Source organism: Crocodylus porosus, unplaced genomic scaffold, assembly GCF_001723895.1.
Source record: "Crocodylus porosus isolate Cpor-Errol unplaced genomic scaffold, CroPor_comp1, whole genome shotgun sequence".
NCBI lineage: Eukaryota > Metazoa > Chordata > Crocodylia > Crocodylidae > Crocodylus > Crocodylus porosus.
The window spans coordinates 41,516,336-41,533,047 of record NW_017728886.1 but is presented as its reverse complement, the minus strand read 5'-3'; the positions used below and the strand labels follow the sequence as shown (position 1 = coordinate 41,533,047).

The window sequence follows — 16,712 nt, the reverse complement described above, 5'->3', positions numbered from 1 at the left end:
ACTGCATCTGATGCGCCGCCCCTCCTGCCACATCAGTGTGCCAGAGGACAGGGAGGGGGGCCCCGGGCACACTGGAGAAAGGCTGCTAGGCCCCGGGCTGTGGGGGCTTGGTGAAACTGGAAGTGCCATGGTGGGCACTTCCGGCTTCACTTTTGCCATGTCGACTGGCATGCATGCCAGTTAGTAGAGCATGCCAGTTTGTAAGGTGCTGATAATGCGACTTTTACTGTATAGTGCTAAGTCTGGGCCATGCTGGATTCAGCATGCTTAAGTTTAAAGCCCTGTTTATGACAATTTCTCTTGTAAATGTTGACATTTAGAAGATACTGTTAGCTTATGAAAGAAAGAATAATATCTTTAGAGCCTCAAAACCGTAATATCTTAGCTTTCATAACTGTAATATCAAGTGTTACTCTAAGTATGTAAAAATACTATAACAATCTCAGACTCTTGGGAGGAATATTTACATTAAAAAATTGTAAATTACTTATACATGTAATAATGTAGTACATGCTAATAAGACAATACAGGCATCCTATGTACATTACTAGCATATGTTTTTAAAACTAATGGAATTTGAGTACTCCAAGCATAAGAATTAGCAAGATCTGGCTGGTTCCAGTGTTTTCCTTCTGCAAACCAGACAGCGTCTTCTTTGTACTTAATAATGTTTGGACTGCGTACTTCAGTATCACAGTTTTATAAAACCAAGGGACTATGTAATCTGGCTTCTAGGGCTAAGTACAAACAGTCAAAAAGCACAAGGCCGAATCTATTCAATCGTCACAGGTTAATCCAAGTTGTACAGATTGAACCGATAAGCAAGCGAACAGACGATTCACTTTTGATTTCAGTAATGCAGCCATATGCCTGCAGTGACCCAGACTAAAAACTGGGGGATGCTAGAGCACACCTCCCTTCCTGGCTGGACCAGACAGCTTGGGCCAAGACAAGCCCATCCACCCTGTGAGGCATGTGGGGGGATGGGAGAGGAGAGGGGGCTTGTGGGGAAGGTGCAAAGCATCCTGGGATGCTAGGGGGCTGTGACTTAACTTGAATCTGAAGTGGGGGAATCTGGGACAGAAGTTCAATAAACTGATTTAACCTAAATCATCGGTTATGTCTGATACTACATCCATCCAGGTTTATCTTAAACTGGTTTTGGTCATTTTGAAAGTGGTTTATATGCACTAAGCTTCTGTTGTGTTACACATTTGAAATGGTTTTTGATCACTTATACTGGTTTATATTTAATTTCTGTCCCTAGCCTAGAGGTGAAACAAAATTCATTCTCTACTTTGGATTTTCTCTCTTAAGCCTTGTATAGGTAGACACCCAGTTGAACATTCTGCTTTTAAATATCAAAACACAACTGCTTCTATTTTCTGCAACTACCATCACAAAGGCCAAGGTCTGCCTCCTAAAAACAAGTGAACTAGTCCTATACACTTGCTAAAATAAAAGTCCAAAATGTAATGAGACAAAAGGAAAGAGTTTAAGTAATAAATGTTTAATCAAAGAAGTTTACATATTATTAACAGCATTCATTTGGCCAAACATCTACATGGTTGTAGTATCCTACTGTATATAAAGTGGGAATGTATCAAGTATAGACTATGAAAGTGCAAATAACAATTCAAGGTTAGAGTACTTTTTTATATTATAAAATTAACAGGTTTACAAAATAGTCTTGCCAAACTTTATTTTTGAACTGTAAAGTCAATGACTATGGTGTTAAAATAAGTACCAAGAAAATACAAATTGAATATGCTCATTTTCATGCTCATAAGAGTAACACAGAAACCATGGATATACTGCACAACCTAAACAAATTACAAAAAACCAGAACCCACAAACTTCACTATCTTCACAGAGAGAGCACTCTTACATTTCTTACTGTAGCTTTGCAAGACATCTCAACGCAATACACAGAATCTTTGTGAGAATCTTTCTATTTAGAAATTACAATTCAAGGACGCTACAAGTTAACTACTTGGAGACCAATTCATGATGCTAGTTCCTAAAGAACTATTTCAGTTTGTAGATTTTTATATCCTAGAACAGTTTAAAATAGAAGTTTTCTAAAGATGAGCAGGCTTCAATGATTATGTTGAGAATGGGGCAGCTAGAGAAGTTAGAAAAAATGGAATGGAATAGGAGAACACAGCCTCAAGCCATCCTCTCTAAAGACACTTCCAAAAGAAATACATTTTGTGGAGCCTGGAAATTGAATATTCTTTTTTGACATCTTACTAAAATGAACCCTCTAATTGCAAAGTTCAGAAACAGGATTTGCATGAAATAGTTATCAAAACTCTCACTTGAACTCACAGCAATCAATATATAAACTTTGCCATCATGATACTTGCTTATACACACGCAGTGAGAAACTTTTATATCAATAAATCTCTGGTAATACTCAAGCAAAACTAAAATGGAGTGCATATATTTTGCTTGTGTTATGACAGGTTTTGATTATATGCTAGTAAAACATCCATTACTCTAGTTGTAATTACATACTGTACCATTGTATCTCACTCACCACTAACTGTAGTTTTGATGCTTTTACATAAATCTAAAACCAGTATTTTCTTCACAGTACGACAACTAGGAAGATTTTTTTTCTTACACTAAACAGTAATCACACAGCAAATGATTATTGTGCAATTGAACAGATATCTAGCAGTGTTTTGTTTATGCAAAAACACTGGCTGAACATTTAGTCATTTACTGTAAAGGCAAGGCCATGGGTGGTTTTATGGAGGTCTTTGCAATTAATAGCATAGTTACTCCAGAACAGACAGTGAATCTGAATGACTTATTTAACTGTGGCAACTATCCATTTGGGTTAGGCAAAGGCACCGTAGCATGTTGCACAGATTATGGTGTTTGAACTTTAGTTGTGGGACTGGCTAACATAATGAAAATTTCATATTCCTATATTTTTATAAAATGTTACCATTAAAAGTAATTGCACTACTAGTGCATAGAATGCTTTGTAAAATTATGAAAACAAAGAACAATGATTGCACTTCCATTAAAGTGTCTCTTAAAATACAGCATAGCTGTTGCTAATTAGCTGTATTTTAATATTTAAAATAACTGTTTAACAGCAGCATTAGGTTTAATTAACTTAAGGTACAGGCTACATTTAAGTAAATGCAGTCACCATGACAATAAATGCCAGTTAAATTTAAAGAAGCAATGCAACACAGTGGTATCTTTCACTGCTAAGAATTGTGATTACTTTGATAGAGGAACACTGTGCACTGTTATATTGGGTTACAGTTAGCTATTCACAGTTTGGCACATTTAGACTGTAAATAGACATGAAAAAATCTTTGATTTTAATGTGAACAGAATATCCATATTCTTGTTTCTGGAGCAGCACTAAAGAGAAGCATTAAATACCTCAATTCACACTGCTAATAAAACGGAAAGAGGAGTAAGGAAAAATTATGGAGAAACAAAAAATGGAAATGAATTACTAACCATTATTAGTTTACTGAAAGACTGAGTTCTAAAAATGGAGTAAACTATGTTTTAGGATAAACAACCAAACTATTCAGTGTGAGCCTTTAATCCCTATTTTCAAGTTAAGGATCACCAAACTAAGGCTAAACAGATGCTGCAATGTATTAGGAATGTGGAGTAAGCCTACTCATTCCTTTTTCTTGAAAGGTTCAAATTATTAATTAATTAATTAATTAATTATTAATATGAAGAACTACACTTCAAGGGAACTCCTATGTATTCCATCTTTATTTCAATAGTTTATCATTGAGCCATAATTACATGGATCGAAGCTTCCATAATGCTTACTCCACACGCTGTACCATTTGTACTGCTATCCATATAAGCTCCAAAACTAACGTGTTCATACCAAATGTACATGTTCAATCCAATCATTTGAGGTTTGAGGAGTCTGACTTGAAACATCTTCTGAAGCATCCAGATGGCTAGTTGCTTCCCTGGTACAGTCACCACTTTGTGGTACAGTTTCACCTGGAATAATGCTTTCTTCAGAAGTACTCTCTTCTGTTTGGGTTCCTTTGCCTTCATTTTTGAGTGCATCCTCAAACAGTGCATGCTCTTCCTGAGGCTCCAGTCCTACACCTGTACGATTTGATTGCCCTCCTGACCCATCTTCAGTACTGGGTTGCTGTGAATCCTCATCGGTTTCTGAACTTGCTGAAGGAATTAGGGCAATACTTTGTGGGTTCATGTCATGGAACCAGGCCATAATGTTTCCAAGTAGATTTTCACTGGTGTTTGGGTCTTGGCTACTTGAATCAGCATCACTACATGTTGAATATAATCCACTTCTTGTATCGCTGCAAGGGTGTGAAGTAAGGCGATCAGTTGAAAATGGATCACTGCCTGCACCTAGTCTCATCAGATTATCACCAAGTTCAAACAGACCAGAGCTGCTCAAAGCAGCTCTTGGGCTATCTATATTTATGGGAGCTGAGTCCAGTCTTGTAGGTAAAGAGGTACCTATTGCTCCTAATGATGCTTCATTATTTAGGAAGTCTCTTGTTTCTTCGTCAATAGCCAGGCCAGATTCTTGCAATGACAACTGAATAGCAAGCAGAATGTTTGGGTCATCTTCATCCAAAGAACTCAGAGCCTATCAAGACATACAGGAGCACTTTTAGAAGAAGTACATTTTGCTTTTATAATATTCTGGATTAAAAACGAATCTACCCTTAAACCTGACATTTATTTATTACTGTTGCAAATTGTTTTCCAGAATCAATTATTCCCCAGATTGTTTTACATTTGTCCACATAATCTAGAAGTTGATTTGGTATCTTTATGTTATCTATATTATAGCCTTAGATTCCGCCCTTGTTGCACCAGAAAGGATCAGTTAACAAATTCAGGATTCAAAAAAATATGGTAAAGAGGAGAAACATTCAGGAATGCAAGCAAACAAAGCAAACGGAAAGCAGATTAGGGAAGATACCTGAAGAGAATCCTGGTTTTCAGAGCGACTGACAGGGGTATAGTCATGAAGCGAAGAGCTGTGCAGAATACCCATAGAAGCTGAACTCACCATGGAGGTACCATGTCTTCTGCTGCTACCACCTTCCTGTGTATCTGTTCACATAATTTAAACAAAAGCATTTAGGACAAAGATGGAAATACTCCATTTTTCCTTTATTTTCTTCTATTTTTGCCTTCAAGTACATAGTTTTACTCAGCCTGGCCTGTACTAAGAAACATAGCGCAAGAAGCAGCTCAGTGCTAGGAGGAAGAACTCCTTCCCCAAGGGCTCTAATGAACTCTTGCTGGATTTGGAGGGAGATATTGGGAAAGAAAACAGCTACAGGAACCTTGCAGCAAATAGATCCCCTGGCTTTTTCTGGATATCACCATATGCAGATACCTATATGTATTCCCCTCCCAGCCACAATTCTTGTACAATGGAAAAGCATCAGTACTATTACTTTGGAAGCCTGCAAGGTGGGAGAAGGTGAGGGCTGATTTGCCTGTTTGTGCTTCTCTGCCTCTCCTTGAGCCTCCCCATTCATTTCTAAGTTTGCAGCACAATGGGATAAATAACCATTAATACACAAGTTTATAGGCAAGATTGTAGAAATACTTCTCAAACCCACTGGTGCATTAGAGAAAACAGAAAAAGGGCCAGAATATGGGATGCACTTACAAGTAATTTAATGGCACCTTTGGCCTTTTTTCTCTGTTCTTACACAGCTGTGAACAGAGAATCTTGCTCACTTTAACTTTTCCCATGATGTGTCAATACCTCTAAGAGTAGTGTTGCTAGTGCTGTTTCTGTGCAGTCTAAGTGACATGACTGTTCCTCAAGAAAAAAAAGGGAATGATTACTGTTACTGCAAAAAAATATATAAAAGCTTATTCTGGTTTCGATAAGCCAGGGACAAATACAGCACTTTTGAAATAGGCAAGTGGAATTTTCACTGGAAAATTTAGAATGAAATAAAAGTGAGGCCCAACCAGATTATCCTTTAGTTAAAACTAATTTGGTGGTATAAAAAATTAAGTTACTTTTAGTCTTTGTTTTGAACTATGTGCATCACTATAATAACCGATACACTACTTTTAAGAATACATCACTCTCAATAGTAAATTTGATAACGGTCTTAATTTATTTCTTTAAACAAGTAAATTTTGGGTCTAAACTCCCTATCTGTATAACCATAAGTAAATAAAGAGGCATAAGGGTTGGAATCGAAATTGTCCTTCTTAAGAGTTTCAGTACACAGCTTTCAGATCTGAGGAATATGAGGTCCATAAGCCACTTATGCACCTTCATCATCTTGGACTGCTCCAGTGATTGGAGAGCTACCAGCAAAATTTAAACAGTTCGAAGAGGCTTTAAATTACAGTAGTATACAGAGGCTACTGCCCTGGCTGCAGCTTACCTAGGAATCTTCACAGTACTACATACTATGGCTCGCTGTCCGAGACTCCTATGCTGAAGCCTATCATCAACAGCCCCATGGCCATCCTTACAGTGCCTCCCTCAGGGGAAATCTTTTCTAGGTGGGCATAAAGGGGCTAGTGTTTAGGTAAGAATATCACACTATGTGCACTGTAGAAATTTTTCCCCCAGAAATACAAGTCTGCTGTAAGTAACTAAAGGCCTTGATCTTGTCAAGACAATGCTGAACCACCACAATAGAGCCATTAATACTACTCACTTAACTTTATGTGTACAAGTACAGGATTCGATTCTTATAGTGCAGCCAGAAGGATCAAGTGCTATATGTTAAACTCTTTTTAATTAGTCTTTGAAGGAAGAATCAGGGTGAACTGAAAAAGCAGGGTGCATACCTAATGTACTCTCACTAGGGTCATCAGGGTCTGGAGTATTACTGAGTAGACTGTGCATGTCCCCACGGCGACGCTGTCTGTGCCTTCTCCGATACTGAAATTCAGCATATTCCTGCATAAACCAAAAGTTACAAAACACAGGGCAGCATGCAGGAATATTTTTCTGATATAACAGGACATTTTTTATTTAAAAAAAAATGTGTGATTTTATACAGCTATAAAATCACCTGTGCTCAGAAACATCACTTGCAGGTTGCATCATGCAAGAAACTAAAATAAAAAAGGCAGCCGGTAACCCTAGGTCAAGAATATTATGAACTAGCAAAGAAGGCTACTTGTCAAGTTGCAGACACTTGAATACTTGCAATCTCCCTTTCTAAAGATTCCATAGACTGTTCATTTTGTCTAATGGCATTAATACCCAAATTCCTGTATTTTAGCTTTTAATAAAACGTAAACATAATGCATTAGAAATTTTCTCTCTGTTTTTGCCTACCCATACCATAAAAAGAGCCAACTTCAAGGGCCCAAACTAGTTCAGGAGTAGATGGATCTATCTTATGTCAATACCACATCTAATTGGAAACGGTATTTTTCTTATCCCAATTACAAAGTTACAAAGGGCCAAGTCAGTGTCATAGTGTTAATACTCCTAGTGTTTCTGAGTTAGAAGGCAAATAGATGTCCATGTTTTCATTTATTTGTTAAAATTAGTTTACAAGATAAAGTGAACATCTGATCTTGCAACTGAATTGCTAGCCCTGGAAGCAAAGTTGGACCTCACAGGTTCATTTTCAGATTGAGGCAGGATCACTGGCATGGTGAGGGTGGAAAGCACAGTCTTTTCTTGGTGTGGTGATTTATTTGCAAAACATGCCCACTTTATGTTTCCTTAAACATAGGTGGTAAAAATATACATAGGCATTAAACTGCTTTTCTGAAATCACACATACTGCTTATTTTCCTTCTTCCACCCCTGTATTTACATATAGTAAACCCCTGATTCATGAATTCCCTTGGACTGCATGGCACAGAAATGCAACCTAACCATTAAGACTCATCTGTACAGCTGCTCTGCATCATAAAAGAAGGTCAGAATTATTTAAAAGCCCAGACAAAAAAGAGCTTGCTGGTCCTCATAGCAGTACTCTCCATGGCTTTCCAGGGCACTATTACTGCATGGTACTCTTCTATGGAGTGAAAGGGTGGATCTGGGTGGGGGAATACAGCAGGAGGGGCTGAGAGGGGGAGGCCAAGGGGAGTGCAATAAGTGTGGTTGCACCTCTCTTCCACCACTGCTAACCCTGGCCAAGTTCAGCAACTTGCACAGATGCCCCCGGTCAGTGGGGGAAATAGATAAGGGGGACCCACCCATTGCTGCCACTGTCCAAGCCTGACCCACTCCAGGTGCAGGGAGCAGCTGCAAAGGATGCTGGGCTTGGCAGGGGACAGCAGTGGCAACAGGCAGGTTTCCTCTTCCTGCACATGCTCCCTACCACCCCCCTCCCCAAGTCCTCCACTGGCTGAGAAGCAGGTTCCAGAAGGAGGAACCACCCCATTACCACCACTGTCCCTGGTTGATACAGAAACAGGGGAAGACCCAGAGTTGCTCCTGCCTTGCTCTAGCCCAGAGGTCAGCAACCCCCAGCATGTGCTGAGCACGGCATGCAAGACCATTTTGCTCAGCACACCACCGCCAGCCTGGGCTCTGGGCAGCTGCTGCCAACCATGGAGCCCAGTCTACTTGTAGCAGGGCTTGCAGCTGCCCAGCCACCTGTTGGGAGCAGCCTGGGCTTTGAGGCTGGGCAGCTGCAAGCCCTGCTACAAGTAGACTGGGCTCCATGGTTGGCAGCAGCTACCCAGAGCCTGGGTTGACTGCAGCCGGGAGGCTGCACATATCTGCTGCAGGCTCCGGCATTAGCTCCATACCAGCAGGTGCGTTCACGCCTCGGAGCAGATGGTGGGGGGAAGGGCCTGAGGTAGTGCAACTCCAGCCTCTCCCCTGCTGCTGGCACAGAGCTGATAACTGGGCTCTGGAGCCTGGCACAGCTTTTTGTAGCCAGCCTGGGCTCTGGGCAGCTGCAAACAGATGCACCAGGCTTCACAGCCCCAGCATCAGCTCCATGCTGGTGGTGACTGCACATGCACTTCAGAAAGGACAGTGGGAGGGCTGTGCTGCCTCAGGCCCTATCCCCACCGTCCCCTCTGAGGTGTGCGTGCACCCGCCAGCATGGAGCTGATGCTGGAGCAGCTGTGTGCAGTATCCCAGCTGCTACTGGCCCAGGCTCTGGTAGCTGCTGCCAACCATGGAGCCTAGTCTGCTTGCAGCAAGGCTTACAGCTGAGCCTGCCTGACTTGCACCTGCTCTGAGCCCAACCCTGGCACAGCCCCCACATGGGGATGAGGCTGACGCTGCCCCTTGCCAGGAGCACCACACCTTTTGCAGGCTTAGCTGTGTGGGGTGGATGTGTGGTTAGGCGGATGGGCAGGCTCTGGGCTAGGGCCTCGGCCAGCTGCGCTGCAGCCTGGGGCTGGCTCCCCAGGTAAACACAGGGGCTCTGGTGGGACCAGGGAATTGTTGGGTCGGATTTTGTCCAGTGGCCCAGGAGCCCGGCTTCATGCACTCGCACAGCTGGTTCTGTACATTTGTCTGCCTCTGTCTGTGTGCGCACACATGTGTTCTGTGCCTCTGTCTGTGTGTCTGTTCTGGTTCTGTGTTTGTGCACATGGTTCTCTGTGTGCATGTGCATGTCTGGTTCTCTCTCTGCTCTCCTTTTTCTTTCTCCTTCTCTCCTCTTTCTCTTTTTTCTCTCTCTCATTGCAACATGCTCAACAAAAAAGGAATGCACAAAAACAAAGGCAATATTTATGAGTATTAAATATACTAATATGCAGTGCGTCCTGCCATGTATCCCCACTCCATGCTCATTTTGGTTTTCTGGCATGCCAGCACTCCAGCACCTTTCAAGATAGACGTGGTTTTTTTTGGCACTCTGGCCAAAAAACGTTGCCTAACCCTACTCTAGCCATAGGCTACAGAAAGCAGCTGCATGAGGTGCTGGGCTTAGTCAGGGACAGCAACAGCGATGCACGAGTTCCTCTTTACAGCACCTGCTCCCCTGCCCAGTGGAGGACTCAGCGGTGCAGGGGGTGGGCAGTGAGCAGGCACTGGAAGAAAGAACCTGTGTGCCTGCCTGGCTTGAGTAGGGCAGGAGCAGCTCTGGGGCTCCCCCCCATATCTGTGCCAAGTGGGGACAGCAGCAGTAGTGGGAAGGTCCCCCCCTCTTCCTGTGCCTGCTCCCTGCCAGGCTCTCCATGTCCCCTGCTGGTCTGGGGACTTCAGCCATATCTTGTTCCCAACCCTCCATAGTCTGAGGGGCAGCAACCTGTGTCCTCTTTATTAAATCCTAGGTCCACCTATGGATTCAAACAATGTGCTGACATTGAGATATATGCAAGTCATAAGCATTTTTTACCACAATATGGCCTGACACTTGCATCACGTGGAGTCTCCCTGAGAACATGGGAACATACACAGCCTTAAGTTGAGATTTGTGACCCTCACTACTTGACCTTGAGACCTACTGACTTCTTTTACACCATGTAAAAATGCATATAATTTGGGGATTGTGAATGATAAGAAAAAGGCTGGAAAATCAGGCAGGTATCGTATGAAAGATTTTTTATTTGATTGCAATAAAATCACGTATTTCATCACTGACTATTTTAATGACAATTTTGGTTTCTTGAACTCAATATAGTTGTGGTTCAGACAACTATCTCCACTATTCCAGATAAAATGTTTTTTTCTGATTTTTTGGAAAGACTATGTCTTTTAGTAAAGGAAGTTTTAATCTTACTGCATGGAAGCATAGATTTTTCATTAACTGGACTAAATATATTCCTTTTTACTGAGAACATTAACATTTTATCTATTCTTGTTAGACTACTGTGATAGCATGGCCTGGAGTATGCAACTATCCTATTAATTGTCAGCAAAAGTACATAATTATGCCAGAATGACTGCCTACCGGATTTCACTGACAATATACACTGAGGACTGTATTATTTTCTCTACAAAAAGCCTTTAGCACAGGTGGTTGCAAGTATCTGGCAGCTAAAGAGCAAAGGGACCAATTTAAATCAGCCAGTGCCATAGTTGGGCAAAATATAAAAGCTAATCAACTGCCATCTTAAGATGACTGCCTCGATACTTTATTGATAAATAGAAGGTTTCCCTTTTCTAATCAGCCTTTTCTCCTACCCTGTTCCTCCTGTGATGTAACATCACAGTTAGCTGAGTGTCGTAAAACACTGAATTATTTAGGAACAAAGGAAGGACCAAAGGAATTGGACAGGAGAAGCAAGCTGATTACTCTAAGGTGCAAGCGACTTTCTCAACAGCACGTTGCTAAGCCAGTAACAATAGAAAAGGAAATATATATATATATATAAAAAAATGCATGGATTTTTTTCTAAAACAAGATAGTTTTCCAGGGTGCATGACCGGGATTAGCTCCCTTAAAAGAACAAAAAAAAAAACCCCACGAACAAACCAAGGAAACGCAGAGGTGAGACTACCCCTCTAACTGAGCTTTGATCCGAGACTGCTGAAATACATTAGAGGGAAGGGAAAAAAGGAAACTGCACGTATTTTACTTACTGCTGTGCTTTAAAAAAATAAAAAATAAATAAATAAAAAAATCACACATTCTTTCTACATTTATAAATTTAAAACATTACAATTTGAACTCCTCATCTTGTTAACAACTGTCCTTCTCATAGAAAACGTGGTATCATTTGTGACACCAATCATGTAATAGAACTGTATGAGAAACAAATCAGTTTCCAGTTTGTTCTGATACTACTTTAGCATCCAGAGTTTGCTTAAAATTTAAACAAAACATTTAATTTTCAACCTTTAATATTTTTACTGGATTGTTAAATCACTGAAGGACAGAAGCTGCTGTACCAGTTTATTTAGGTTCTGTACTAGCCTGCTTTTGCATTCAAAGTAAAATTGCAGTTTTTATAAATTCATTATTAAAAATTGTCAAAAATGTAGGCAACAATTTATTCCTGGATTCTTGAATTACTGTGAGATTAGGAAAAAATTATGAAAAATGGCTAATCTGGTGCCAGCCATAAAAACCGTGTTTGCATTAGGCTCTTTGTTTAGACTTCCTGTACAATTAACCGTGCATATATTTCCTTCTATTGTGAAGCAAAGAAAATGGAAAGCTTAAACCAAACCTTGCCAAACTTGGTACAATTTGAAACAAAATCAGGAAGCTCTCCATGCAAGGTAGAATTATACCACAGTTTCCATAATATGCACAGCTACAGTATACTGAAGTTGTGAAAAAGAAATAGGTTACCTCAGGTGATGCAAATCCTAAATATTCCCAATCCCATGTGCCACCAGCAAAGCTGTAAATTAAATCAAATACGTCATGTAATTTATGAGTAAAATATGAATAGTAGATTCTTACCAAGCTACAAAAGCTAACATTCACAACTCCTATTGTTTCATTCATATAAATGATTCAAAACACTGTAAAATTAAATTATTCAAATTTACTGAATGATTTACTAGTCTCAGTTATTATTTATAGGTTATGATGCAAGCCAGATATTTAATGTCTATCTTTAGTGGAAGGACATGGAATGGAGTCACAAGTACTTAGCTAGCCATTCATGGTTCCCAAAAGGAGATGCAAATTGCACTGTAAGAACCAGACCTATTACAATGATTAACCTGGACAGGAATCATTAGAGCTATAATATAACAAGTTGCTTCGGGGTAGAACCTCAGAGTATGTCACTGTCCCTTATACTTACTATTATTACAATCTGCAATTCCATATATTTTCATGCAATGTTTAAAACAAAGTCAAAATTTAAAATGATTTCTGGGTTTAATATTGTTTTGCCATGAAAGGAAATAAAATCAGGGATAACCTCGTAACTAGATCAAACTTATAGCACCTGAAATAAGTAAAAATTTAGTCCAAACAAACCACACATAGCAAAAACAGCTGGCCTGAATCAGTTTAACAATCATTTTAAAACATTAGTGATATTTTATTCATAAGGAATTAACACTTCCTGCTTGTCAGCTGAGCTGATACAAATATTAGTATAATGGCAACACTAGCTGTAAGAATGAATGCCAATCTGACTAAAGCTGTATAGACTATGAATGGGAGTTTTTAGATTTCTAGCTAAATGAGGGAATCCATGACTTCCCTCCTCTATCATTTCCCAAACTTCAAGGATGGATTTCTGTCAAATCACGAACCATTTCCTTTACTGACACCGCTTCTGCATCTGTGTGGAAAAACTCAGCAACAAAACTAGACAGAAGACTTCATGAGAAACATGTCTGGTTTGGGGGTTCTGGTACCAATTTAAATTTTGGTGAGGTTCCTAAATGTATTGGATGTATGTATGAGATTAAGTGACACTGGGCACATCTACACCTTCAGCGATTCACCGTAATTACGGCGCATTAAGTTTAGTACCTGTTATTACAACTTCACAGCAGTACCAGCACATGGTTTTCTTGTGATGCTAATGCACAGGAGTCTAATTCTATGGAGCATTAGCCCAGCTTTTGGCAGGATCCACTAATATGCAGTAAAATTAGTCTACTGCACATTTAGTGTCTTTTGTAGAAGTGCCAACTGGCAGTTTAGTAGAGTCTCATAATTTGAAATTTAAGGTGAAAATGAGAGTGTAATTCAACACAATCCAAATGGGAAAAGAAACTTTGTTGAAACCATGATCTAGAACTACCAAAGTTGTCAGCTCTTTTAGGCATATCTCACTGTGTGTTTCAGAACAGCACTACTTAATGCAGGGGTGGGCAATTATTTTGGATGGAGGGTTGCTTAACAAATTTTGGTGAGCTGTCAAGGGCTGCAAGGGTAGTCCCACCTCTTGACAGGTGCCCCACTGCCTGGTTGCCATCTAGTGACCAGAAGTCCTGCCCCCTAACCCCTGACTTGCCACCAGAATTCTCTCCCCTTGCCCAGGAAGTACTCCTTTTGGGAGGGAGGGTTGGGGTTACATATATATTGTATGTGGAGGGGAAAGTGGGTGTATGTGGCCTGTGTGTAGTTAGGGGAGTAAGTGGTTGGGGGTGCGTGAAAAGTGTGAGTGGGGCGTGTGTGGATGTCTGTGTGGGTATGGTTGAGGCGTTGGGTGTATGGGACTGTTGGGTATGTGTGGGTATGGTGGGTGAGGTGTATGGAGGGCTGATGGGGGTGTATGTGTGGATGTATTGTGGGGTGTGTGTGGTTGAAGTGTTGGGTGTGTGTGGGTTTGGTGGGGTTAGGTGTATGTGGATGTGCGTGGGTGTAGGGTGCATGTGTGAGTATGGTGGGGTGTGTGGGACAGTGTTGGGTGTGTATGGGTATGGTGTGGCGTAGGACATATGAGGGACTGTAGGTGCAGGTGTGGGGTGTGGTTGGGATGTGGGTAGGTTGGATGTGCAAATGTGGGGGGCTTCCTCCCTCCACTCTGCGATGTGGCTGAACCCTACTTCTCTGCAGGTGGAAGGAGGGAGATGGGGATCAGCACTGCCTGCCTGGCTTGCAGCATGCTGCAAAGGGCAGGAAAGCAGGAGCTGCTGGCAAGCAGCAAGAGAAGCCACACTTGCCTAGTGCAGCTCTGTCCCACACCTGCCTGGTGGCGCTGCAGTCAACCCATTCTGGCTCCTGCTGCTGCTTCCACCCCACCTGTCTGTCTGTGTTGCCTAGCAGGACTTTGTTAGCAGCTGAGCTCCTTCATGCCCCCCCACTGTATCCACACACTCCTCTGCTCAGCAGAGCAAGCAAGCAAGACCAAAGTGAGCTGCAGGCAGAGCCCACCCTGCTCCCCTCAACACTGCAGCTTCCCTTCTCTACCTGTGGCCTGGAGCACTGCAGCAGGGACAGGAGGAGTCGTCACTGGAGGCTGGGGGAGCCCAGCAGTTCCCTGGGTACTGGCAGCAGCAGTCCTGCCTGGAAGCTGTGCCTGTTGACCAGGGTTGGTACCCTCCGGGAGGGGAGGCTGGAAGCGCAGCAGGCGCTGCCCCAGGCAGGAACGGGTGGGACTCAGTCCCATGCACAGTGCAGCACGGGCAGCTGCTGGCAGGGCCAGATACAATTAATTGGTGGGTGCCTGCCTGCCTGCCAGGTGGATCCAAACAGCTGGTGGGTTGTATCCAGTTCGTGGGCTGTAACTTCCCCACCTCTGACTTAACAGGTCAACTCATAACCTGAACTTCTCAGGGTTTGCAAACCCTTAGATTTTACATTTAAGTTACCTGCGCCTGGGAGCTTCTGGTGAGTCAGCTGGAGCCACTCCACGGGCCACAGAAGCCAAGAACTCTTGCCTCTTTTGCTGCACAAGACATGCTGCCCGGATGATTTTATGACGAGGAGTACGAAGGTAAGGCCTGTTTACTTTCTGCGCCAGGTCTTCAGTGACCATTTCTAGGTCTGTCTGCAATAATTAAGAAATAAAGCAGGACATATGGTGGTACTGTAAAATAAAGCAGACAATTTTGCATGGGTAGCATGCTGCTATGAATAATTCTACTCTTCTGAAGATGCAATCTTGACAGGGGTGTAATCCCTGGTGTTGCCTCCTTAACAGGAAAGTCCCCTCAGCCCCAAAGAGTCTTTGTCTCTGAAGGCAGTGATGTACCAGGACTGTGCATCATCCTGACCAATACTGTGTCACTGTTTCCTGTATCCACCTGTTCTGTCTAATCTTATACTAGAAACTCTTTGGGACAAAGATGGTCTTTTGGTTCTATTTGATGCAGTGCATGGTACAATGGGAGTCCTGATCCTGGACTGGGGTTCCCAGCCATTACAGCAATACAAATAACTAACAATGATAGCACTAGTAACAGCAGCACTAGTTGGTAGGGAGTGAGAAATGCCATCTTGTGGTGAGTGTTTGCCACCCTCTGCAAGATGAAATAAGAAACTGTCCCAATTCTCCTCTGTTCCTTATTTGAGGAAACCGGTGAAGAGCTTTCTGTGGGAAAAAAAAATCATCTTGATGAGATTTTTCACTTGCCACACACCCCTATACTCATCTGTGGATTATTTTCTTTGATACTTGCAATTATAATTATAATGTATTTTGGAGCATTTTTGGATATGATTAATCTTTTTAAATTGCCTTAAAGAGTTTCACCTACTGTACAAAGGGGCTGATGGAATTGTTAAAAAGGCACTGTTTATATGCAGTACAAAGTTTATCCTCTACTGTAGTCCATGGCCACTGCTGTCTGGACCCAAAATGTCTGTCTTTATTAGATTTATATCCTATCCTATCCTGTCCTATCCTATCCTATCCAAAAGGCTCAGAGTGACTTACAATAAAGAAACAACTGACAGACAGGATTCTCAAAACATCCCCCAAAACCCCGAGAACTCCAACTCCCCTCCTCCCCGCCTGTACCTCCACACAAGCCCTCTTGCCAATACCAACAATTCCTAGCAACCATCACTCCCATCAAGAAACAAGAAATCTCTTCCCATCCTCCTACCAGAAAGTCCTCCCATGTCCTCCCACATTCCCTCTAAGCCTGCGGTTCCCCCCTACAGAGAGGCTGAGGCTGTCAATCCCTCCCAACCCCGTTCCCCACACATTAACACCCCCAAGCACAACACTGAACTCAGAACCCTAAATAAAACAGCAAAAGAAAGGACCTTCGTGCCCCACCTTGGCCACTGTCAAAGGGCGCCCTTAAGCAGGACCTGGCCAGGGAGGCCTGGTAGCTTTGTAGGAGCTGCAGGCTCGCCAGGTCCTTCTCCCTCCTTTAGGGTGATAAAGATAGCACCTGGCTGGACCTCAGCACTCCCCCAAATGGGAGGAAGATGGGAAGA

The 16,712-nt window shown here is 42.2% G+C and overlaps 1 protein-coding gene across 1 annotated transcript in view; it reads right to left on the bottom strand.

Moving 5' to 3' along the window:
- Positions 1-1,489: 1,489 nt before the first annotated feature.
- The window catches only part of ANKIB1 (ankyrin repeat and IBR domain containing 1), a gene marked incomplete at its 5' end in the record, with an annotated part of 63,717 nt that continues 48,494 nt past the window's right edge, over positions 1,490-16,712 (bottom strand). The window contains 5 exons of the mRNA XM_019530949.1: positions 1,490-4,630; positions 4,970-5,103; positions 6,823-6,934; positions 12,201-12,252; positions 15,134-15,312. Coding sequence (XP_019386494.1) covers positions 3,878-4,630; positions 4,970-5,103; positions 6,823-6,934; positions 12,201-12,252; positions 15,134-15,312 — 1,230 coding nt within the window. The remainder of the gene's footprint in view (positions 4,631-4,969; positions 5,104-6,822; positions 6,935-12,200; positions 12,253-15,133; positions 15,313-16,712) is intronic.